The sequence below is a fragment of the Nelumbo lutea genome, chromosome 1 (assembly GCF_056320005.1).
Source record: "Nelumbo lutea isolate HS-2025 chromosome 1, American lotus-T2T, whole genome shotgun sequence".
In the NCBI taxonomy this organism is placed as follows: Eukaryota; Viridiplantae; Streptophyta; class Magnoliopsida; order Proteales; family Nelumbonaceae; genus Nelumbo; species Nelumbo lutea.
In genome coordinates, this window is record NC_142684.1 from 203,895,733 (window position 1) to 203,922,311 (window position 26,579).

At 37.6% G+C, this 26,579-nt stretch overlaps 1 protein-coding gene across 1 annotated transcript; it reads left to right on the forward strand.

Annotated features, from left to right (window-relative positions):
- The first annotated feature begins 56 nt into the window (after positions 1 to 56).
- On the forward strand, positions 57 to 26,386 carry LOC148880490 (uncharacterized). Its single transcript, XM_088976516.1, has 8 exons — positions 57 to 387; positions 5,565 to 5,674; positions 7,734 to 7,755; positions 20,915 to 21,018; positions 21,106 to 21,191; positions 21,313 to 21,425; positions 25,794 to 25,856; positions 26,055 to 26,386. Exons 1-8 carry the CDS (start codon positions 97 to 99, stop codon positions 26,121 to 26,123), a joined length of 858 nt encoding a protein of 285 aa, XP_088832642.1. The 5' UTR covers positions 57 to 96; the 3' UTR covers positions 26,124 to 26,386.
- The last annotated feature ends 193 nt before the right edge of the window (positions 26,387 to 26,579 follow it).

Genomic DNA, 26,579 nt, shown 5'->3' on the forward strand with positions numbered 1-26,579 from the left:
GGGTACTATAGTAATTTTGGAATATCAAAGGGCTAAAGAAAGCCCTTAATTACTTCGCCTGGTTGAATCAATCATCAATTCTTCTCGACGACGGAGATGTCTCAAGAGGGAGAGCAGCAGAGAAACACCGCTTCCGTTACGGAAGAAGGAGATGGACAAGGGAGAGGTGCCAAGCGTGGCCGGAATGAGGAGGAATTGAACGCCGTTGAACGTGGTGGCTCCGGCGATGCTCCGTCGCCGAAGCGTGTTGCCAAGTCCCATGAGGTGTTGTTCAGGATCGTCGTCCCTTCGAGGCAGATCGGGAAAGTGATTGGTAAACAAGGATGCCGAATCCAGAAGATCCGAGAAGAAACCAAAGCTATGATCAAGATAGCCGATGCCATTGCCGTGAGTCGATTTTTGTTTGCTCGATGTTACTATGCTTGTTTATATTTTTCTCGTCTATTTTAGCATTCTTTTGTTTAGGCCATTATGATTCATGGTTGCAATGCGAGTGTTTTTTTTTTGGAAAATTTAGAAGAAACTTAAGTGGCATAATTAGTTCAAATATTTTAAGAAGGCTTGATGAATTTGTGACAATGGAAAGTTGTTGATAAATTAAAAAGAGAATAATTTCGTTTTGATTAAGTTAATGAGGAAATGCTGCTTAAACTAATTTTTTCAGTAACACAAGTAATGGGAATAACTGCTAAGAACTTGAAACTACCCAGAACTTCTGTTTATCACAGGGTTATAGCTTATGGCTTTATTTAATTTCTTCCTTCTTAGTTTACTAAATGAAATACTGTTTATGGTTCATATTAATAGAGAAATCAATATTATTGAAGAACTATCAAGAGTTCTATTTTTTTTTCTCTTTTTTAAATCTTGTGATTGATAACAAGATAAAGAAAAAATTACTAGAAACTAAATGTATGAGTACGAAAAAGGGAAATCCCACAATGGGATAACTGACCAAGAGTACCATTTATTGAAGATAAATAAAGAAAAAATTTTATTACTAAAAAGAGTTTGCAGTTCATAGAGTGACAAGAGGTCACCCCCAAGAAACAGTCAGAAAAAAAAAAAAAACAATACAGACTTAAAACAAAGTACATCAGAAACCCAGACAGTTAAGCATTTAAAGAGTCTTCTTTCTTTAATCCTTGAAAATCTGGCAGGATTAACACCCAGCCTATGACTGATGAAACTGATTCGAGCCACCACCTCTTCCCAACTTTTTTTCTTGTTCTTGAATCGAAGATTCTTTTATTTATTTCCTTCCAAACTTCCCAGCACACCGCGAATGGAATGCAGCTCCACATCAGCTTGACCTTAGAACCACCCTGAACTCTTGGCCAAAGTCCAAAGGTTTCAGCCTGATTTGAGATTGACCACTGGTCCACCTCAAACAGCTTGAAAAAATAGACCCATATTGAGGAACTGAAGCTGCACCTGTAGAACAAATGCATGGTGTTTTCTTCTCCAGATAAGAAAAGGGCACATCTGCTTGGGAATTGAGATCCTTGTGCCCCCAACAACAAAGTTCCATGAATTAGATCTACCCTGGGAGGGCAAACTCCATTACAACTCTTTGCTTCTGTAGCTAAAAATATTTGCTAGAGAAGTAGCTGATCTCTGAAATCAGTTGAATGAGATATTAATGCTCGAACCCAAGGATTTAATTTCCATAAGAACATCTAATCACCACTTGGTGGTTTCCCTTGACTTATTATCTGGTGCACCCCAGTGGTTCCCCTGGTTATCAACAAGGCTTAGATGCAAGGATTGAAATTTCACAATGTATCGGTGACCCACCAATATGCCACTTTAAGTTGGGTTTTGGGGGTTGATCTGTTTCAGGGAGTAGACAGGTCTTATACCGACCCCCTGAACAGGTTTGGAAAAAAAAAAACACTAAAAAATGCCCCCAACGATATAGACCTATATGCCCCATCCAGTGTATTGGCCTGTTTTGATATTTAGAACCTTGCTTAGATGACGACGATTAATAAAAGAGAAAATTACTGTAATTTTAATTTGACCATCAATTTTTGAGGAAACAACCCTTTCTTATTTTCTTATGATAGCAAGATTCTTTGACTGGAGCAGTTTACCTGTATCAATAAATTCAAGGTGACACTGTACCAAAATTGGTGGCAAATGCTGCATGGATATTTATAGCACAACTTGATGCCAGACCCACCTAAACAGCAACTAATTAAAGCAGCTGTAATTGGCTTGATCAAGCTGGAATTTGATGAAACTGCTCTTAGCTTTCTTATTGCTTCTCTTCCATGCCTTTTTTTAGATCAGTAATTTTCTACCATTGGCTTTTGTCTTTGAATATTCTTGTGTTCCTCTCTTCCTAAATTGACCATAGCGCTATAGTGCTTGTACATCTCCAATGATTTTCCCCTTCTTTTTGAGGGCTTGAAAAAAATCATCCTTAGCTAGACTTCTCACATTTCTTAGTGGATGCTTCATACTATTGAAAAGAGAAAACATACTCTATCCCTTTTGTTGTTTTTATGTTTGATGGAAGCAATGGGTCAATTGGTTCTGAGAGAAGTTAGAGGTGTTTTTTTTGGAGGGTTTTACAGTAGGGGAGGAAAGGTTAGAAATTCCTCTACTAAAGTTTGCCGTGATTCAGTGTTTTTTTTGCGATGCTTCTAGTGAGCAATTGGAGTACTTGATGGCAACCTTATGGTGGTTTGAAGCAGTCTCAGGGCTGCACCTGAATATTCTTTAAAGTGAAGTGGTGGCTGTAGGAGAGGTGGGGTATCTGCAAAAATGGGCTGAATGTTTGGAGTTTTAAGGTGGGAAAACTGCCTATTAATTATTTGGGCATGCCTCTAGGGGCAAAATGCAGTGCAAAATCTATTTGGGAGCCTATAGTATAAGGGGTGGATAAGAAATTGGCATCATAGAAGTCCAAATACTTATCAAAAGGGGGTAAACTCAATTAATTAAGAGTGTGCTGTCTTCTATTCTGGTTTACCTATTGTCCATGTACTCAATTCCAGCTGGGTTGGCAGCCTCCATTGAAAAGAAAATGAGGGAATTCTTATGGAAGGGATGGAAGGAGGATAAGAAGGTTCATCTAGTAAATTGGGGAAAGGTATGCAAGCATAAGAAAAATGGAAGATTAGGAATTAGAAGATTGAGAAATCCAATCATTGCCCTCCACAGTAAGTTGTTTTGGAGATTTGACCAACAAGAAAACAGCTTATGGAGAAGAGTCATAAAAGCAAAATATATCTAAGAAGTGGGGGTTGGGATCCAGGTGAAGCAAGTCAGTCTTATGGATTCTCAGTTTGGAAAGGGATAGAGAGAAGCTACAGTTTTTTGTTTTTGTTTTTTTTTGTTTTTCTCAGTAAGGAAATCAGCTTTGACGTGTGGAAAGGAACCAAAGTCAGGTTTTGGAAGGATTGCTGGTGTGAAGGTAGCATTCTGAAAGATGTATTCCCTGAGTTGTTTGCATTAGCAGTGGATAAGGAAGCAAAAGTGGCTGAGTATAACTTATCAAAAAAAGTGGCTGAGTATATGCAGATCTCCATTGACAACTGTGTCTGGAATCCCCTCCTCAGAAGAGTTTTAAATGATTGGGAGATTGATCATTATGCTCGGCTGTTGTAGAAGATTTACAGTACCCATGCTGACTATACTAGTGATGATAAAAGAGTGTGGATGTTATGGGCCCGAGAATAGGATCTCGTCACGGGTCGGACCACAGGGAAAACCTCCTGTTTTCCCTTGTTCCTCCCTTTTCTTGATGAACCTATCTTGGCGCCTTAATGGTGATTTGTCCAAGAGATCACCTAACTCTCCTCGCGCTCTTTCTTGACTGAAATTTTTGATACCTTTATTGAATAACATCAGCTCCTTAAATAGGAGATTACAAGAGATAAGAGTCCTACTTTTAGGAAGACTCCTTACTAATTAGGAAGACTCCTTACTAACTAGGAAGACTCCCTACTAATCTATCCTACTGAACTGATAAGATAAGATAAGACTCCCTTAATCCATCCTACTGAACCGATAAGATAAGATAAGACTCCCTTAATCTATCTTACTGAACTGATAAGATAAGATAAGACTCCTACTAATCCCTGCTACTGAAAGCAGATAAGGTAAGAATACTGAATAGATAAGATAGGATGAGAACACTAAGTTGCTGCTGCTGAGAACATTAAATTACTACTGCTGCTGCTGCACTAAATTACTGCTGCTGCTGCCAGCGCCCACATCAGTGGATGGGTGGGAAGCCGGAAGAATAAGTAGTTCTCAGTGAGTTTCTTTTATAGCAGGTTGACTAAGGAGGAAGATCAAGATTTCCCTATGAATCTAATCTGGTGCAAACTCATCCCTTCGAAAATTGCATTCTTCATCTGGTTGGCTTTCCTCAAGAAGATTCATGCTAAAGATAATCCAATGAAGAGAGGTGTGGCAATTGACTCACCAGTGTATGTCCTCTGTAACAGGGTGGATGAATCCATTGACCACCTGTTGTTACACCGAGTTCTCTTATAAGATTTGGGTGAAGGTTCACAGCTTGTTTGCCCTTAGGGAATTTTTTCTGGAGTCAGTGGAAAGTTTCTGTAAGGGGTGTATATTCAAGGTTTGAGCAAAAGAGGGAAGGTTGTTTGGCAAATGATCCCAGGAATTCTGTGGTGGTTGATATGGCAGGAAAGGAACTCTAGAATTTTTCGCAACAAAAGTAGCCAGGTGGAGGATGTGTGGCAAGTTGTGGGCAAATTATTTCCCGGTCTTCAGCTCAGCTCAACTTAAACAGTTTAAGTCATAGTTCTTATTTTGATTATGTAAATCTTTTTGTTAATGCTGAAGGGATAGTAGCTTAGTTTCTTGTATGTTTTCCCTGTTACAGCCTCTAGTTGTACAGGGTATTTTATTTTTATTTTTTCTTAATGAAATTATTTCTTTACCTTTTCTCAAAAAAAAAAACTCTCTAATATAAGAAGTATATAGGAGATTAATAGGTGGAATGTAGTTATACCACTTGCTTGGAATAGAAAGCACATGTAGGGAGAAATGTTCCAAGCAGATCTTTTTTGAAGAAACTCATAAGTGTTGATTTTCATGTGTATTACCTCTCTACAAAAAGCCCTTATCTTGTTGTGCTATGGTCTGGCCCAAACAGATTTTATTGGAGAAACATTATATTAATTTAACATATTGTACTGAATACACCAATACACGTTTCACATCCTTAGTCTTCTTTTATGTTTGGATTTTATGCCCTTATCCTTGACAAAGTAAATTGAGAATCCTCTCTTTTTTGGCTTGTGGTGGACATTGTTGCAACTATATTCTGATCGGGCATGCTGTTGAAACCATATCATAAATATTTTACTGAAATCTTTACGAGTATATCAGACACTTTCATATTAGTTTGATAAAATCCTTTGATATTGCCTAGACTACTATTTCTGTTTGGAACCACAAGTACCAGTGAATTAAATAATGTCATTGACTATGTGAAGAAAGTACTCCATGGTGTGGCAGTTATTAATTCCCATTGTTTTTTGTCCTTTTTCTATTTTTCTTATTATTTTTTAATACAGCCATATGAAGAGCGTGTAATAATTATCAGTTCTAAAGATGATGATAGCAAAGTTTCTGATGCGGAACATGCGCTTCATCATATAGCCAAGGTTATTCTCCAGGTGATGTGGTTCATTACGAAACAATAAATCATGTCAATTTTTGCTTATAGTATCACTATTTTTTTTTCTATTTCATTGGTTTAGGGTTTATTTGACAGGAGTTTTGGTTTACTTGAAATAACAGTTTTTTTTCCTCTCTCTTGTTACTGGAATTTGATTTCAGACCATATATGATTGACATGATAATCTTCAATCAACTTAGTGTAGAATAGTTGAGGGATAATTACCTATCAAGAAAGAAAAAAAGCGCTGAGCTTTTTACTTCCATTTTAGAATTAGGTTAAGGTAGGTTTCTATCGTCTATGTTATAGAGCTTGGGGTTAAGGGTTTAACAAGGATTTTATTAATTTGTGTTAAATGACGGCAGATATGTTTGTGCCAAGCACCCCTACAATGATTGACCAGCCTCTACCTACCCCAAACTTCCTTTTCCTTCATCATCATCACCCAAGCTTTGATTAATAGTAATGGTAACCATGGTTCAAGGTATCAATACGATACGCCCGATATGGGGCGTATTGTATCGTATCTTTTGAAAAAGATATGGTCTGAAATGCCTGTTTCCAGGTGTTTCGGACCCCCAGTTTTTTTAATAATAAAAAATATCTTATAAGCTTTCCAAAAACTAAACTTTGAAAAAATAAAAAACTAAAAAAAAGGTATGTATCGGCTGTTTCTAAGTACCGATACGATACGACTGAAACTCGTATCGTATCGATACTTTGCACCTTGATGGTAACTTTGATTAATAATAATGGATAAAAATTACAACTGATACAATCCAAGGGCCGGACGGAGAACCCTTTGATACCAATTGTCTCATAAACAGGCCCAAAATAACTCTTGCCTATTGACTCCTTGCTTTGCTAAAGCATCAGCCCTACCATTTTCTGATCTTCTTTCCCAAATAAACCTCACCCCAAAACAACTGCCACCATCACCCAAGCTTTATCCTAACTATATGGGGTTGGCTACATGAATCCTGTTTTGCCATTCTGTCAGTTTAATGTCATACCTATTGTCAACTTATTTGCACTTAAATCGTTTCTTACTACTTACACCCATGTCCTTTTTGGTCTACCCCTAGTCCTTCTTGCTCCTTCAACTTGCAACAAATCACTTCTTCTAATGGATGCTGGTGATGCTCTTCTAGGTTCCTTTGAATGACTTCATTTATGGTCCTATCCTTTCTAATTTTTCTACTCATCCATCTCAGCATATGCATTTCTGCCACACTCATTTTTTGGACATGTTTCTTGACTGCCCAAAACTCTGTTCACCATTCCTTTTTCTTGTTGTTCTCATAATTTGGAGATTTAGAGCTGCTCTAAGCGAGCATGACTTTTCCTCCTCTTGAGGAACAATGTGTTTTCTTCCAAGCAGCTAACCTTCTGTCAGAGCTTTCTATAACTCAGTTCATAATGACCTATATATGTATGTAATTTTCCCCCAAACAATGGCTCAATTTGGAAGCTGATATACAAACAAACGCTGGGACTCGCTCATAGTTGCTAAACATCTCTTGAGCAATAAAAGCTTCATTTTGTTTCAATCTATATGTTGTCTCTTGAACAATAACTGCCCTTTCCTCTTTATCTTGCATGGATCCAACTCATGTTGATAGAGAAAAAGATAAAATAATATGCAGGTAAATAAGATCAATCACATTGCTCATTACAATGGGTGGGAAGGTTGGCAAATGCCTTGGCTGATTACCTTGCTAAACAAGGGGTTAACAGGGAAAATTTGTACTGGGCTGCACTGTAATCTATTCTCTTTTGTTTAATCTGTAATTTTCTTTCAAGGAGAGGTTGCATCTCGTGCCTCTCCTTGGGATGCCTGTAATAATTTTCTTATCTTGTTAATAAAATCACCATTCAATTCTAAAAACGGGAGTCAAGAAGGTTTGTTCTCTAGTAAGTTAGAAGTAGATAACATAGATGATAAAGAAGCCTTTCTATGGATTGAAGTAGATGCCATTTTCTATGAAGAGAGCCATCAGAATTTTGAGCTGGGAGGAGCAGATAATTCAAGGAGCCATTACTTGGTGTAATGGCATAATCTCAGGCTGTCAAGTGTGAGAATGCAGGTAAGTTTGAGAGCAGCCACTTTGTGCAAAAAGGTTAGGACCACATCAGGTCCACCCCTCCCAAGGCCCTAAGTAGCTAACATCGGGTAATGGCCTTTTTCGGCAGTGGATCAGAGGAGTGACATAAATGTTACCACGTATTGCATCTCCACATGAAGTAGGGAATGCTTTTAATGTTTTTGGAAAGGAAGATAATAAGAAGCCAGAGATACAAGGAAAGGGTGGTTTTAGCAGATCAGAAAGTAAGAGAAGGGACGTAGAATTGGGGCATGGGAGGAAGATAAGAATGGGAAGGAGGGATTGGAGGTAGAATAAGATCTCCTAGAGATGAGAATGAAGTTAAGGAGGTGTACATGGGTGATGCTAGGGTTGTGGAAAACAAGATCAAAGTTGAGTATGATGATACATGGGGGAGAAGAGGCTGCAGAAAGAGTTTATGAAATTCTTGACAAAAGAGAAAAGAAGAAGGATGCCTTTAGATTATGGATGATCTCCTCTACTGTGCTGCATAAACAACATTGATTTATGATTTGTCATGCCTTTAGATTGTAGGTTGTTGAGTGTTAAGATTTTTCCTTTGACAGCTCACTGCTGTCTATAGGAAGAAGGGTATTTTGGATAGGATGTTTTGAGTAGAAATCTGCTGAATTAAAAAATATGAAAGAAAGTAGTTTCTTGAAGAGAGAAGGAAGAGACGAGGAGAAGAGAAGAAGAGAAGTTGAAAAGAAAAGAGAGCAATAATCTGGCCGCCCCCTTCACTTATTATTTATACTAAAATAATAGAACAGTACAAAGACAACTATGCCCTTATAGGGCGTCAAAACATAAAACAACATATATAACACTCAAAAACATAATAAAAATTGGACTCACATAACTACTGTGGTCCCCACCTCCTATCTAACAACTAACATAAAACATCTACTCAGAAAAACAGCATAAAACTAATTAATCTTCAACACTTCCTCTCAAGTTGGGAGTGAATGTCACACATTCCCAGCTTGCGTAGATCATGTTCAAGCTTGTTCCTTGTCACCCCTTTAGTGAGAACATCAGCCAGCTGCAACTCTGAAGAGACATAAGGCAAACAAACTTCTTCGATTGTTACCCTTTCTCTTATAAAGTGTCTATCAACTTCAATGTTTTTTGTCCTATCATGCTGAATTGGATTGTGGGTAATATTGATTGCAGCCTGATTGTCACAGTATAACATCATAGGTTCCTCTGCTTTCACCCCAATCTCACTCAAAAAGATCTAACCCAAAGAAATTCTGAGACACCATGAGCCATGGATCTATACTCAACCTCTGCACTTGACCTTGCCACAACCGCTTGCTTTTTACTCTTCTAGGAGATCAAGTTTCCACCTACAAAGGTACACACTCCCAATGTAGACCTCCTGTCATCTAAGCATCTCGCTCAGTCTACATCTGTATAGGATTCTAGCTTCAGATTCTCATGATTTGAGAAAAGAATGCCTCTGCCAGGGTGTTTTTTCAGATATGCAATTATTCTCTCAATAGCTTCCCAGTGCTGAACCCGAGGTATGTACTGACTCACAACACTGATGGCATAAGAAATATCTGGTCGTGTCATACACAAATACAATAGTCGATCCACCATTCTTTGATATCTCCCCACATCCTTTACCGATTCACCATCGACACCATTAATTCTGTGATTTGGATCAATAGGAGTGTCTGCTAGTTTGGTCCCCAGCTTCCCAGTCTCTCGTAGTAGGTCAAGTACATACTTTCTCTATGAAATGAAGATCCCATGCTTGGATCTTGCAACTTCAATCCCTAAGAAGTATTTGAGCTCACCAAGATCTTTGATCTCAAATTCTTGTTGCAATGATTTTTTGAGGTCATCAATCTCCTCCAGATCATTTCCTGTCACCACTATATCATCCACATACACAATCTGTGTGTATCCAAAACGGATGAGTGCCCCTCTGTACCTGTCAAACCAGGCCCTAGGTGACTGTTTCAGTCCATACAGAGATTTTCTGAGTCTGCACACCTTTCCCTTACCAACATTTACATAAAAGTCTACTGGAATGTCCATATATACCTCCTCCTACAAGTCACCATTGAGGAAATCATTTTTGACATCAAGCTGGAACAAGGACCATGAATAGGTGGCTACTAGGGATAAAATGATACGAACTGAACTCATCTTAGCTACTGATGCAAAGGTTTCCAGATAATCAACACCATAGGTCTGAGTATACCCTTTTTCTACTAACCTTGCCTTGTACCTCTCTATCTTGCCATCGGCCTTATACTTCACTGTGAATACCCATCGACATCCGATTGTTTCCTTGTCTGGGGGGAGATCAACTATTTCCCAAGTTTGGTTTTTGACCAAAGCATCTATCTCATCTTGCATGGCTGTTTTCCACTTAGGTTTGGAGAGATCCTTAGTAACATTCCTGGGTATAGACACAAAATCCAAGGAAGAAAGAAAAGCATGGTAGGAGGGTGATAAGGCACTGTAGAAAAGATGGTGTGAAATGCAGTGGGCTATACATTCTCTTCCCCTTATGAAGTGCAATGGGAAGATCAAGGTCAGTGGGATCAGTTGCAACAATGGTGTTAGGACATAAACATTATCATCAGAAAACATAACAGGCTCAGGCTCAAGAGGAATACCTGGAGTTATATCTATCGAATCTGGAGTTTCAGAAGGACTGACAGAGAGTGGTGTGGGTCGAGGATATGTGGAGTCAACAATCATCTACCGACGCTGATATTGCTGTGAGGTTGCCCGTTGTGGCTTAGGTAATGAAACTGGAGGTGCGGGTGTTGGCTGAACTGATGCTGGCTGAACTGATGGTGTAGGTGGTGGATGAATTGATGGAGGCACCACAGAAACATGTAGATGAATAAATTGCGAGTTCTCCTCCCCAAAACTCTCCCCCTGAGGAGAACCACTCGAGAAGAAGAATGTGGATTCAAAAAAGGTAACATCCATAGTGACAAATCTGCCCCTCGACACTGGGTCATAACATTAATACCCCTTTTGGTTTTGAGTATACCCAAGAAAAACACATTTCTTGGCCTTAGGATCCAATTTCTTGCGATGAGGGCCAAGAATATGAACAAAAGAAACACAACCAAAAACCCTCAGAGGTATATGAAACATCTCTCCATCTGGAAAAAGAAGGCTAAGTGGCACCTTAAACCCCAAAGTCCGTGAAGGAACACGGTTAACCACATGTACGCCTGTAAGAACTGCATATCCTCAGAACTGCACGGGAACTGAAGCACACACCATAAGACTCCTTGCCACCTCCACAATGTGTTTGCTTTTCCTCTCAGCAACTCCATTCTGTTGCGGTGTATATGCACAACTGCTCTGATGAACTACACCATGTTCTACGAGATACGTGATTAGGTCATTCTCAAAGTATTCTCTGGCATTATCTAATCTAAAAGCCTTAGTTCTCACTCTAAATTGTGTGAGAACCATCTAGTGGAATTGTCGTACTAAGTTAGGAACCTCATCACGTGATCTAATCAAATATATCCAAGAATATTGTGTATAATAATCCACAAACAAGAGAAAGTAACGGAATCCTCTCATGGAAGGGATTTGATATGGCCTCCATACATCAGTGTGAACAATATTAAAAGAAAAAGTACTTCTTTTATTACTTGGTTTAAAAGACTGTCTACAATGCTTTCCTAACTGACAACTCTCACACTCCAAAGTAGATAACTGAACAGACTCAAACAACTTTGGGAAAAGACATTTCAAAGAACTAAAAGAAAGATGTCCCAAGAGATTGTGCCAAAGCATAATCTGGTTCACTGACTCTGACCCACTACTACTGCTGCTGCTAACATGATGGCCCTGATGTCTCACGGCCACTCCCAATCATCTTCTTTGACTCCAGATCCTACAAAACACAATTACCAGGAAGAAATGTCACTGAACAATTCAATTTTTTTGTCAAAGAACTAATAGACAGTAGGTTGGTATGAAGTCTAGGGACATGTAAAACAAAAGACAAAGTTATATCATTGGTCACTCTAATTGTCCCCTTCCCAGCAATGGGCATATGTGAACTATCTGTTGTAAAGACTCTATCTCTACCAGAGCACAACTGATAGGAACTGAAAATGGTAGGGGCATTAGTCATATGCTCAGATGCGCTTGAGTCTATAATCCGGGGAGGTCCCTCCTTACCTGAAGCGGATGCAAGATTTGCAATTGCATATGAACTACTTGTATGTGCAAAGGAAGTGGTGTAGTTGGCTCTTACATTCTGCTGTCCATCTGGAAGACTAGAGCTGGGTGAATCTTTCTTACTCTATTTGTACTGCAAACAAACAAAATTTGAAACAAAAATAGGTCAGAATTTATACTCAAATCATTTACACTACTATAATTTTGCATTGGTGCAAATTTATTTGCATTGCAACCAAACACATTATAAGGCTCAGTTTGGAAGGAGTACAAATACAAATATGTAGAGTTGAAATCTTGTATTTTGTATGTATTTGCACTGTACATACTTATATTTGTACTAAGCATAAACCGTAAAATATTTGAACTCCTTCCAAACTGAGCTTTGAAAAGAGCATAATACAAATACAAATATGTATAATATAAATACATACAAAATTATATAAAATATAAGGTTTTGCACTCTACATCTTTATATTTGTAGTTTTGTACTCCCACCAAACAGAGTTGATAATGCAAATATAAGGTTTACAATACAATATAATGATATTTGTATTTGTATTCATTCCAAAGTGGCCGTCACCCATTATCAATCTAAATGAGATTGTGATTTAAGATGTAGTAGGTGCCTCTGTTTGATGATGGAATTGTGCGTGAAATCTAATAAAAATTGTCACCGGAATGCCTGCCAAGTTTTAGGCCCAAACCAAACTGGTTGTTCAGATTGAATGATTGGTTGCATTTTCCATTATGATTGGTTAATTTTAAGATTTTAAAAATTGACCCGGAATTGGAACTGTTCTGGCCACTGGTTTCTGGGTTTTGACGGTTTAATTGTCCTGTTCAAACAAATGGCCCATTCCAACTTAAAAAATGAAAAATTAAAAGAATAATTAAAATAAAAATGGTTAAAAAACCGTTCAAATGGGTCGAACAGATTGACAATTGGACCACTCAAATCAGTGGGTTGTTGATCAACTTAATGATTTTTGGCCAAAGAACAAAATTAATTGCTTAGACGATTTTCAGGCTGAATCAAGGTTCAAAATATCGGTGCGCTTGATATGTTAGTATGGGCATATCAAGCAATATCGATAGTGTTTTTTTGCCATTATTTATTTATTTTTTTAAACCAGTTCAGGGGAGCCAGTTTAAGGCTCCTCCACCCTCTGAACCAGTCAGAACCCCAATATATCTCTTGTAGGGGCGTACTGAAAAGCCACTGGTACGATACGTATCGACCAATATGTATCGATACTTTGAACCTTGAGCTTAATGATCTGAACCTTGAGTTGAATGATCTGACTGTCTGGATCAACATCAGTTTAAAAACATTGGTTAATTTCACGTTAGTGTAATAGATACCTTTAAAATAGAAATTTATTCAATTTTGAGTGATAGGTAGAATTTCCTTTTCCCCAGGCCCAACAAACAAATAAATGGATAAATTAACCAAAATAACAACTTCACAATGGATCCATTTATGTTGGGTTAGATTTTTTTGACTTTTCAAGAAAGGGGGTCTCATGTAGTTAGGGATGCGTTTACACAATTTGAAAACACTGAAAATCTCTTCGTTTCTCTCTGTTTAAATTTTTACTTGAATGAGTTTCACATCTCCATTTTTTATCACTTCTCCCATCTAATTGGTTGGAAACTATCCTACTGACAGATAAACTTTTCTTTTTTCCATCATAGAAGACCATAAACAAAGACACTAGCTGTATCACAATCATATCATGTCTAAACCTCTCTAATTCTTTTCCCACTGCTGCTACTGCAATGGATTCCCAATAAGTTTGGGAGAGAGGGGCTGAAGAGTCTCCTGTAGTGGATACATTTGCATTTCCTTTCTTGTTTCTTATCCGAGCAGGCATAAGATTTGGATGAAGTTTCCAACAAGTGTCCATGGTATGCTTAGGCTTCTTGCAATAATCACACACCAAGTCTTTCTTATCTTCCCTTCTAGTCTCACTACTCCCCCTGTCTCCATTCGGCTTAGGTTTTGTTGTACCAACTATAGCCGACTGGTCAATCCCAGGCTGTCTCAGCATTACATTCCTCCTACTCTCCTCTCCAGAGACAAAAGCATAGGCCTGAGAGAGTGTCACACCCTCCCTAGAAAGAATATGCTGCCTAGCAATGTCAAATTCAGGGTTCAGCCCTGCCAAGAACTCAAAATCCCTATTCCTCTCTACCAGTTTGTGATAAGTTGCTGCATCATATACACTTTCCCATACCACAGTTTCTAAGTGATCTATTTCCTACCATAGGGTTTTCAACATGGAGAAATACGCAGCAAGAGGTTTTTCTCCCTGTTTCATACTTATCACCTGATTTCTTAACTGATAGGCTCTGGATTTATTTTTCTTCTGAGAGTAGGTTTCAGTCACTCCATCCCAAATCTTTTTAGCAGTATTAGCTCATAGGAAATTTTTTGCAATATGAGGTAACATAGAATTACACAACCAGGACATTACCATGTAATTCTCTTGCACCCATCGGGAAGAGTCTGTATCAAGTTTCTTCTCCTCCCAATGAGATACCCTAAATTTCCACGGGCACAATAGCCATCTTAGCTGATTGTGCCCACTCCAAATAATTTGTACCATCAAGTTTTATTGTAGTAATAATCCTAGGCCCAAAAATATCACAACTACCTCCAACACTCAGTCCCATAGTACCGGTAGATTTCATCTCGGTATTCTAACTCTCCATTTTACTTCAAACAGTTCAACAATAAGAAAAAAATAGATTGGAGACCTTCAAAAAATAATTTAATACCACACACACAGAAACCAACCCTTCTGGAAGAAGAAAACCCTAGTTGGAGGGAAATCTCTCTCCTCCCCATGCCTCCCAGCAGAGAGAAAAGTGAATCGATCACTCCTGGAGGCCTAGAAAATTTCAGAAACCAAACCGCCCTCTTCAGAAAATCAAAAGAAAACTAACAATACTGGGCGCCCAAGATCAAATAAAAAACAAAGAGTCTAACTTTTTTGGGACTCTTCCCCGTACTCCAATTCTTCCTGATTTTGATGTCGAACAGTAGATCACCTTCCTGATGTCTAGATCCCACCAAAAACTCCAAGAACTGGGCAATCTATAGCAAATTGATCAGCCCTTTACTACTTCATGCAGTCGGCTGATCTAGGGCTGCTTGAGAATGCTTCAAGAAACCCTAGCCGATGCTCTAATACCAAGTAGAATTCTGCTGAATTAAAAAATATGAAAGAAAGTAGTTTCTTGAAGAGAGAAGGAAGAGAGAAGGAGAAGAAGAGAAGAAGAGAAGTTGAAAAGAAAAGAGAGCAATAATCTGGCCGCCCCCTTCACTTATATTTATACTAAAATAGTAGAACATTACAAAGACAACTATGCTCTTATAGGGCGGCAAAACATAAAACAACATATATAACACTCAGAAACATAATAAAAATTGGACTCACATAACTACTGTGGTCCCCACCTCCTATCTAACAACTAACATAAAACATCTACTCAGAAAAACAGCATAAAAACTAATTAATCTTCAACATTTTGTTTCCACATCCACTCCTATGTCATCTCTTTCCCATTCAAAGATGCTAGCTTTAAAAATAAGGATCTGACTGAGAATTCTCCTGATCTCTCACCTGTCCACCACATATGATCACATGACAATGGCTGCAAAACTCTGTTCCCCCATCATGGCAACGAGCGGCTTAACGTTCTAGTCATCCACATGCCTCCTCAGTAAAGCATATTCATATACAACTCTTGACTTTTTAATTAATAGGGGCCACTGCTTGGTATAATGGTAAATTCTCGGGCTGACAAGTGTAGCAATGCAGGTAGTCTAAGAGTGGCCACTTTGTCCCCCCAAAAGAAAAGGTTTGGTTCATATCCAGTACTCCCCTCTCAAGGCCCCAGATAGCTGGTACTAACATTGAATAATGGATAAGGTGTCACTATGTCAGAGTGGGAACTTGGTAACTTAAAGTGCCCGACATGGACTTGTTCACATTTTGATGCGTGACTAGTTAGTAATGTGTCTACTAAAGCTGCATGGTTAACTAAATAGAATTTACTAGTTCAGGAACATTTAAGATCCTGAGCCCATTGATCACTCCTTAATACCTGATAGAATGGGTCCACCGTCCACCTTTTGCTTGGTATGATGCTATGTATATTTCTATGGCCACTTGTTGAATGGAACATTGGTAAGGCTGCAGTAATCCTAAGAAAGGAAGTTAATTTTTTTTTTTTTAAATAGATACTGTAAAGTATTGTATTGAACTATTGACGTGTAAAAAGGCATGGTTCCCTTATACACTAAGAGACTATACAATAGGAATGTTAAGAAATATGTATTGTCCTCAACAGGAGATAATACACACATGATTAAAAATGCATTATATGAATGTAGAAATCCCAAGGCTCAAAACAAAATGAAGTGAATCTTGTGTTGCAAATACATATTTGGCTTCTCTTTTGTATACAAGATTACTCAACTCAGTAATGATATGTGGTACAGAAAATTCACTCCTTGAACTTCTGCTCTCAAGATTATTGGTTTGAGAATTGGCTTATCGAGCAATCCACTGGAATGAGGTGTTCATTCTGGAACTCAAGGATCTTGTTTCTCTAGTCTGGTAGCCCATTCTCTGGGAGCTGCTAGATGTAACTTTTTTTATTTTTATTTTTTTTATCAGTAAAAGAGATTTTCATTATAAATTTAGAAAGATTACAGAAATGAGTAGCCTTGGCTACCCCACTAGAATTTAGAGTTTGCCAACTATCTACTTTTAATTACCCAGTCTTACAACTGAGCCCAGAAACAATGTTCCCTGTTAACCCCTTGTTTTGCTAGCTGATCTGCAAAGCCATTTGCCACTCTTGGAGTCCATTGTATTAACAACTGCGTGTCCATGGAAAAGCATTTAAACTTCTTAATTTCATTTCTATAGAGCCAGGGAGTCTTTTCATTTTGCTTTAACCAGTTTATGACCACCTTGGAATCGCCTTCCACAACCAATTTTCTCACTCCCAACGCCATAGCCTTTTATATCCCAAGAACCACTGCCTTTAGTTCATCTGTATTCTGTAGTGGAGTCTCCCCTTCGAATAGGGCCTGAGAACAACCCCACCACAGCCCCTTTGTCATTTCTTATCACCCCTCCAATTCCAGATATTCCTGGGTTGCCAAAACTACTTCCACCAGGGGGATCCCACTCTCTTAAGACCTTTTTAGTTGATGAAGAGGAAGCTACTGTCCAATTTCTGAAGATACCATCCACAGTAAAATCTGAGAACAATCCCACAGATTTTACCCATGAAATCACCTTTATCATGATCCCTTCTATCAGCACTTGCATATTTTCTTTTCTTAAAAAATTCTCAGATTTCTTTCCTCCCATATCACCCAAAGCACTGCTGCCCAAGTGCATCTCCATAGCATTCTACCTCTTCTTTTTGGCCATCTGAAAGTGGAGTCAAATAGCCTTTCCAAACTCTTCGGGGTATCCCACCTGCATCCAAAGAGAGAAAAACCAGTCCCAAATACAGCTAGTAAAAGGACAGGAGACAAAAATATAAAAATAAGTTTCACCACTTGACTCGCACAAATAACACCAATTAGGTGAAAGACACCAGCCAGGCCTCTTCCTATGCATCAGACCACAGGTTTTAATTTTACCATGGTAGACCTCCCAACAAACAGTACTCACTTTCGGGGGAATGGGGCGACACCGAACTTCTTGGGACTGGAAACAGTACCCCAGGTTGAGCAGAAGTGGACAAGGTTTTAAAGAAGGAAGCACAACTGAAGGCTCCGGAGGGGTGAAGGGTCCAAAGCCTAGTATCTTGTTTGGAGGTATCAAGAAACACCCCATCTAGCAGCTGAAGGAGAGAGAACACCAAACTTTCTCCTTTACCAATCCTATCACAATCTTGGATCTCCTCACGGTAAATCCTCTAACAACCCATAGATGGAACATCTAAATCAATGATAGAAGCTCTTCTCTCGTTGAGTCTCCATTTCTTTATTAATAGGTTGGATCTTTCTAGGCCATTTTCTTCCTTTTGGAAAGTTATGTTTTCTTATAGCCCTTTTTCCTTTCCATATGTGTTTTATAATTCTATAATTCATAATTGTCCTCTTTAACCATGTATTAGTTGTCTAATAACAGTCTCTTCTTGGTTAGACCATAGTTAAAAATGAACCATGGCCTTGATCAGGACCATATTCAAAAATAAAAGATTGAGAATGAAACCAGTTTCCTAGATTGATAAAAAAAAAAAAGATTTTTCAGCAAAAAATGAAAAAAGAAACCGATCTCCACATTCTTTCTATGTAGTTTCCTAGATAAACTGCTTTCATTCTCTATCTTTTATTTTTGAATATGGCCCTCATCAAGGCCATGGTTTCTTTTTAACTATGGTCCTAACTAAGCAGAGAGTGTTATTCTTCTGATATGGAGCTAAACTTGGTTCGATAAATGTATCAACATCAACAGTCTATGGATCTGGTTGTTGTAGATCTCGGGATGTTGCTTACTGATTAGATGCCTAGATTGGTAAATTAGGTGTATAGTTTTTTTTTTTTTTTTTAATCTTTTTTTTGGTGGAAGGTGCATCCGTCCAGGGGTTTTAAGGTTCTTAGGCCTTAGGTCTATGTTTATTCAATGTATGTTAAATTTGGTTATTTGTTGGTGAATCATAATGTTACTAAACCTTTTTTAACCTTACTAGACTGAAGCACTGAAGGTGCCCTTTGCAGCTTCTAGAGCATCACTTTGTTAGAATTATTGTTACTGTGTGGTTGATTACAAAGAAATGTTTAGCTGGCATTCCTGTTCAGAAGTACCAAAACTATTTTTGGTGAATCTTGTAAAATATGTTCTCATTGGGTAATCTTTCTGGGCATTTATCTTTTACATGATTAACCTGCATTTGGAATGTTGGCAGTAATGCAGCTAGAATGTAGGAGATGCCAATAATAAGTTGCAGGTTGAAGCTGAAGCATATTCCTTTTTTTTATAGATACCTGAATTTAATATTTATGAATGGAAGGTACAGTTCATGGCTACTGTTCGTGTTACTGACTTGCTGTGGCAGCAATAAAAAATATCAAATATGGAGAGAGCTAAGAGCAGAAAATTCAGAAATAAAAACTCATAAAAACAAATTTATTAATTTGGAAACACTCCATTGACTCAATAAACAAGACGCTAAATACAATAACTAAGATCTACCTAAGACCACTATTCAGGGGCTCAACTCTTCTATTAGGGCTTTTATAAGACTCAATAGTAATCTTACCAAACTAGACATCTTAAAACTTCTAATTTTGGGCTCATCAGGCATCAGTATTGGCTTCAGGAATAGCCATGGAGACATTACTGTTATGGTTTCTGAACCTCTAGGCTCTGGACATTCTACTTGGTAAACTTATTTGTCATTCATTCTTTTTCATAAATTAATAAATTTTCTGGTTAGCAATAATTCGTATATAACTTGAAAACAAAGTAAACAGCCCATTCCAATAGTAATTTAAAAGCATTCTTAATTAAGTTAGGATTGAAATAAATCAAGGACAATGATATGGAACCAACAACTACTAAAATCTTCTAGTACTTCTAGACCTTTTAATTGAAGATTCCTTAAACATTGAAGATATTTTCTTGAAGACTTGAGTAATTTGTTTGATTGCTTCCTAACTCTCCACAGAAGCAACACCCTTCACTTGTAACTGAATTCTTCTTCCAAAACCATTATCATCATTAATATCATCTAGGCTTTGTCCCAACTATATGGGGTCAACTACATAAATCCTGATTAGTGCTGTATCAATTGTTAGATTTTGAGCCCATAAATAACTTCTTCTTATGGATGCTGTAGTTGGTCTTCTCTATGTGACCAAATGATCTTTATCTATTTTCCTTCATTTTATCATCTGTTGGAAACACTCCTAGGTTCCTTAGAATGAGTTTATTTCCCATCCTGTTCTTCCTAGTTTTCCCACTCATCCATCTCAACATTTGCATTTCTGCCACACTCATTATTTTTTTGGATATGTTATTTCTTGACTGCCCAACACTTTGCTTCACACGGTGTTACTGGCCTCTCAACTGTTCTATAAAATCTTCCTTTTAGAATAAGTGCCATTCATCTATTACATAAGATTTTCGGATGCACCCTTCCATTTTGCCCATCCTGTGCTATTCCTATACTGTGTGAGTCCCTCCTCAGTGTACCCTGATGTCATTGAGTTATCTCTTGGTCTCTAATCCTAAGTGTACCCTTATTCTTATTCCAAAGTAAAAATCAAAAGTTTCAGTCTGATCAGTAGTCTTCTATAAGTAATGAGGGACAAAAAAAATTGTGATTTGGGGCTGCTTAAATTTGTACATGCTGTTGGGTGATCATTGTTTGGCCTTTTCTGCATAGTCCTTTGTTTTCTGCTTTTGTCTAATAGATTATTTTTGTTTTACCATAAAACACCTATGATTTCTATTCTATGTTGCATGGACCATTTTGTGGATAAAAAGGGCTTTATGATGGGCTGAATGCTATTGTATCAGAGAGAATTGCTCTCCATGATAGGCTATGATAGGCTGAATGTTATGGAGTTCCTTTCTGTTACATTGTGGTTTTGTATTAGACAAAATTATACAAGGAAGAAATCAATTTTCAATGTTTTAAAACTTAAAACTGTCTTAGGAATAAACCATTCTTTTATTATTATCAATATCTTTCTAATCTTTGGTCCATCATTTGTGAGCAGTTGAAGATTTAAATATTTCTAGCTATCCAAAGGATAACCTTGCTTCTCACTGTACTTGGATTAGTGAGAATTGTTATTACTGATTGCTACAAATATTACATTTCTCTAAAAGGGACAAAAAAAAAAAAAGAAAGTCTTCAGTGAAAATATAATAGCTTTTTCCTGTTCTAGGAAAGTTGCATGATTTGTGGTTCCTCTTAATTGCTTGAATGCCCCATAATTTGGTTGAGTTTCTTGTTAACTCAGATATCAGGTGATGTCCCGGAAGTGCTAAAAGCTGTGGAGCAGATTGGTTATCAACTAAGGTTGTATCTTCTTTCCATTGTTTCTCAGCCTTATTAAATTATTGTTTGCCATCTTGTTCCTCATATGTGTATTCTATTCTTGTGTAGGGAAAATCCACCCAAAAAAATCATTTCTGTCAGACCACAATACAACATAAACCATTTAAACCAATCATACTTGGCTCCAGTTCCAGGTTATTCAATGCTACTCATAAAACAACTATACTCTCCATTGTCTATATTCTGCAAATGCTGCACCCAATCTTAATATTTTGTCTTATAATTACATCATCTTTAGGAATCCCAATCTTGCAGCTGATTATGTAACCTTGGAGATAATGATTCCGGAGTCGATGGTTGGTGGATTGATTGGCAAGTGTGGCGCCAACATTTCAAAAATAAGATACGAATCTGGAGCGACAATTAAGGTATGTGGTTCTTTTGACTTCTCACACATGGTACCCTTCTATTATTCATAATGCCAAAGATGCCAACATGAATATTTATGAAAAGAAAATAGAAAGTCTAGAAATAACTCTTTCTTTATTACAGTTAGGTAGGAGGAAGAAGTTACTTGGACCACTTCTCTACACATCTATTTCAAATGTAGAATAGGCATGTGTATTTTTTAATGGATTTCTGACAAAGATCATGTGATGCTGATGGTAAAGTATCTATTATCTAATTGTCCAATATATAGTCATTGATAAGCTAAACAGATGTGCATTCTTATGGAAGAAAATAAAGAAGCCTCAGATGTCTGTTTGGTATGATTGACTGATGGTGAAAGAACATTGGTTCCCTTTATATTGATTGGACACCTATATAGATGCTCTCAAGGTTTAAAATGTCTTTGTCAATGGAATTGTTGGTCATTCAACTGTAGGAAATATGTCGATAATGTTGTACAGAAATAATATAAACATTATGGGCATGAAATATGCAGAAATATGTATGATGTTTTATGAAATGATGAAATAAGCTAAGGCTTTGACCTCCAGAATGCACACATTGTTGGTCACTTTTCATTTGTTCCTAATGTCTTCCATCTATCTACTTGATATTCTTGCTAGAGGTGGGGGTGTGAGTTTTTTGTTGCGGATATCCTCCTCTTGGCAGTTATTATTGTATTTGGGTGTGGGGACTTATGATTATTAGTTTGTTCCTTATACTGTTTCTTCTTTTACTTTTTTTTTTTAGGAATATTTCTTATTTCTCATTTTCTCAATTAAAAATTTCAGCTACCAATAGAGAACCAACCTCCTAACCAGTTGATCAATTGTATTTTGTTGTATGCTTGGATGGGGCATGAATACAAAGTCTTGGTGTAGTTATTCACTTTGACAAATAAAAGATGCACAGACATCTATTGATTCATGATGGTTTACAAAGTTTGCTAGATAAAGTAAGCCAGCCTTGATAACAAAAAGCTTGGCTTAATACTGTGTTTAACCTGCTAACTTACTAAGAAAACTGAGAGCATAAGCCAGAGATGGAATTCATTGACAAGCATTGATTGGGAGGTAGGGTATCCTATCTGTAAGGTGCCAACCAGCAGGTTGGTAAGGTCTCCTGCTGGTCGTAGCGGAGACTTGGGATTGAATCCCGCCTGCACCTAGGGGTGTCAATTGGACTGGATTTGGTCCAATCCAATCCAGTCCAATGTGAGTCCATTACAAATGGATCAGGTCCAATCCAATCCAATGAATATTTTGGACCATTTTGGACTGGTCCAATTCAATGTCTGGACCGTCCAATCTGTTCAAATTCGTTTTAATTTAGATTGGTCTCAACCCAAACCTGGTCCATTGACACCTATATTCTTATCTTATATCAATGGATCAGATATTGGCTTAATCCAACCCAATCCAATATAAATTTTATCATGGACGGACCAGGTCCAATCCAATCTAATAAATATTTTGGACCAGATTGGTCCAGTCCAATATGTCGTGGTCCATTGACACCCTTACCTGCACCTGGGTTGGGGGATGGGCTACCCCCTGTTGTGTAGCCCTTCAAAAGAAGTAAAAAAAAGTTACTGTTGTAAATAAAAAAAAACGATAAAAAAAGGTACTGTTTGTGTCTTGGGACTTTTCACGAGTATCTTGGGGAGTAGCATTGGGCTAGCTTTATCCTGTAGAGACCTCAGATCTTTCCAGGTAAGGTACTATTTTGTTGTTGGCCACATGAAAGAGGCATACTGCAAAGCATAATGGTCTATTCTATAAAGCACATTATATACATCTTTACACTTCATTTTTATATAAGATTTTTGCGTAATGAAAAAAGGAAATAAGGATGGAATCTTACTAATAAAACATAGTGGAAGCAAGAAACTATGTGGAGAAAAAATGAGAAAATCCCAAAGATATGTGAGCATGGAAGAAATGGTAAGAAACTTAAAAAGTGCTGTATACAAATTGCTGATGGATACTGAATGATTGGTTTTGTTATTGAATTTCTTTTATGGTCTTTACCTGGGATCCTGGAGATTTTATTTGCAGAAAATGATTGCCAAGGCATCCTTGTGAAATTAACTTGCTATTTCTAGAAGGTAAAAGTGGCTTGGTATCAATTATTAGGGTGGTCCAGAAGACATGGGAATTCGAATCCCGCTACCACCATATTTGGGGGTGGTGGGGGGGGGGTGGTGGGGGGGGCTATAAGTGTGGTGCTGCACTACTCAAACAGCCCCTATGGGGGATTCGGGCATACCACCAAATACCCAAAAAAAAAAAACAGGGTGGCATATATGGGGAGGGGGTAGTAAAAATGTCCACTTCAATTGCAATGCAAAACTGGAAGTCGTCAGTGTTTCTTGCTTACACATGGTTCATTAGAGGTCTTCTTCTTCTTCTTCTTCTTCTTCTTCTTCTGTGTTAACCTGCAGGCAACAGAAATTAGGAAAGATTTTGTTGCTTGCATAGAATATTATTTTTGATAAAATGTAAACAAAATTAACTTATCAGAAAAAATGTAAACAAAATTTTATTAAATATGAAAACCAAAAGAAAAAAAATACAATTACACCACGACCTTCTGAGAACTCACTAAGCCAACGCCAATCCCATATTGATTACAACTACAGACATCAAATACATTTTTATAATCACTTCCTTTTTTGGGTTCTAATGTTGACCATATCTCTGAACCAAATGACAAATGAGATAGATCTTTAGTTCAGGATGGAAAAGCAGCCATTCCATAATTAATAAATGAATTCTCTTTATATCACTGCCTTTTCCTCAAAAAATTCTTCTATTTCTTTCTCTCCAAATACCCCAACATATTACAAATGAAATTCATCATCATCATCCAAGCCTTGTCCCAACTATATTACAAATGGAATTGAACTCCAGAAAAATTTTGCCCACTTGCTGTCTGATATTGCATGCCAGAAAGAGAAAATCTCCTTTGTTGATCGGGTCATGCTATTTGGGTATACTTTTTTATCCTGTTTGGATTCAATTGGACTTCCCCTGCCATTGGATGTTGATATCTTATTCTGATCTTACTTCTTTGCTTCAAATGAGAAAGAGAAGCAAGATGATGCGGAGGTGCACTAGAGCAGTGGTACTATGGACCATTTGAAACATAGTGCAAGAATGTTTCAAGATAAATCTATCAAAAAGCCGACTTAATCAGCATTATTGGAATTAGAGTTATTCATTGGCTCAAAACCAATGAGTTCTCTTGCTTTTCCACCGAGGACATCTGTAAAGGATGGACTACTCTGTACTCATCCTCATCTTGCAACAGAAATGGTATGATGTATCCCCCCTCCCCACCAGTGGACAGAATCAAACCAATCTTGATGCCTGCTACCTTGGTAATCCAGAGGAGTCAGGTATTGGTGACCATTCAGAGAACACATATGAGAGATAATACTTGCATATTCTAGACTGATTGGTATTGAGAACTCAATTACAACTGAATTACTAGCTGCTCTGCAGGGATTGGGGCTAGCAAATAGTTTTGGTTATGAAGGAGCATTAGTAGAAAAGGACTCAAGAACAAGATCAATTGTAAGCTAAGGGGTGATACAGAAGGACTTTCACCCTTGAGATTTATGATAGGGAAGCTAGACCAGTGTTTTAAAAGCTGCGCAAAAAGGGCACAGGGGTCAATTTGCACCTGAGGCGCAAGGCGAGGTGCGTGCCTTTTTAAGCAAGGCAGAAAAAAATTAAAAAAGTTAAAAAAATGCCAAAAATTTTCAAAAAAATGCAAAAGTTAAAAAAATTATTAAACATAATATAAAATATCCATTGTTAAATGAAGTATTAAAAATAAACCCACAAACAAATAATAAAGTATGCTTATTTTTTGTGTTGAGTGGGTTAATCTATGCAATGTAGATAAGTGCTTTTATTCTGCTATCCACTTTTGGAAGCATACATGAACAGGTTCTTTGTAACAGGATTTTAATCTTGGGAAACAATGGGCAGGCTAGGAAGAAACTGTCAAACAAGAAGTGTGCAAATGTTTGGGGGCACTCCCCTGGGGGGGGGGGTGTGGAGCATTTCAGGCAACGGAAATGGATGATGTGTTTTTCTCAGTTTCCATTTTTACAATGACCTCATGTCTGTGTTCATGTTTATCATATGCATGCTTCTCTCTTGTGTGGTTTTATTATCTTTGGACCATCTTCTATGATATTTATATTGCATATTTCTTAAGGTTTCCTGCCCCTCCCCTATGCTTTTATAGTATTACAATTTAAACCTTCTCTAGGTTCGTATAAATTAAATCTGTTATTTTTTTTTTAACTCAATTTTCATTTTTTATTGTTATAGGTTTCTGGTGAGCGGGGTGAACAAGCACAGAGGCAAATCCATTTTGGTGGTAGCGCTCAACAGGTAAAATTACATCCTTGGTATAAGCCTTTAATGAATGATTTGAACCAAGAGAGTTCTGTATGACTCTGAGAAGGTAATGTGCCCACATATGACTGATTCAAATCTATATGTGCTGTCTGTGTCTCATATTGAAAAAGGAATAATTCTATTTCACTTGTTCTGAGGTTTATGCTGCTTTGAATTTTGTGTGTTAAACAGGTAGCATGGGCAAAGAAGCTGGTAGATGATTACATCTTTTCCCAGGCAATACGGCAGAGTGGTTCTTAACGGCCGTCGTATCATATTTGTCTTGCCTTCGGCTGCTCACATTACCTTCGTGTGTTGTAAAGTTTCATAGCTTATAGATGGTTTAGTGAACATCAAGACAGTAACAACAAATTAACAGCCTTCAAACTGTCCAAAGCTCTTGAGGAAATTTTCTTAATTCGGCTTAATGCGGTTCTTTCACAAAACTGCTTTGTAGTTGCTACTTTGTTCTTTGTTGTAGATATTTGATCTGCTTTGCGTATTGCGCATTGTTTTTTTGGGTATATATGGGTTTTCTGAGTGAGCTATCAAGTGTGAAATACTCCAACGTCCACTCTATTTAGGTGATTATTGCAACTTGCAACCAAACATCTCTCCATTAATTTGAAGCAGCGCTCGTGTATTATGTATTTTGTAATCTGGATTCATGTTTAATCCAAGTGTATCTCAAGGACATTGACGATGGGAAGTGGTTTC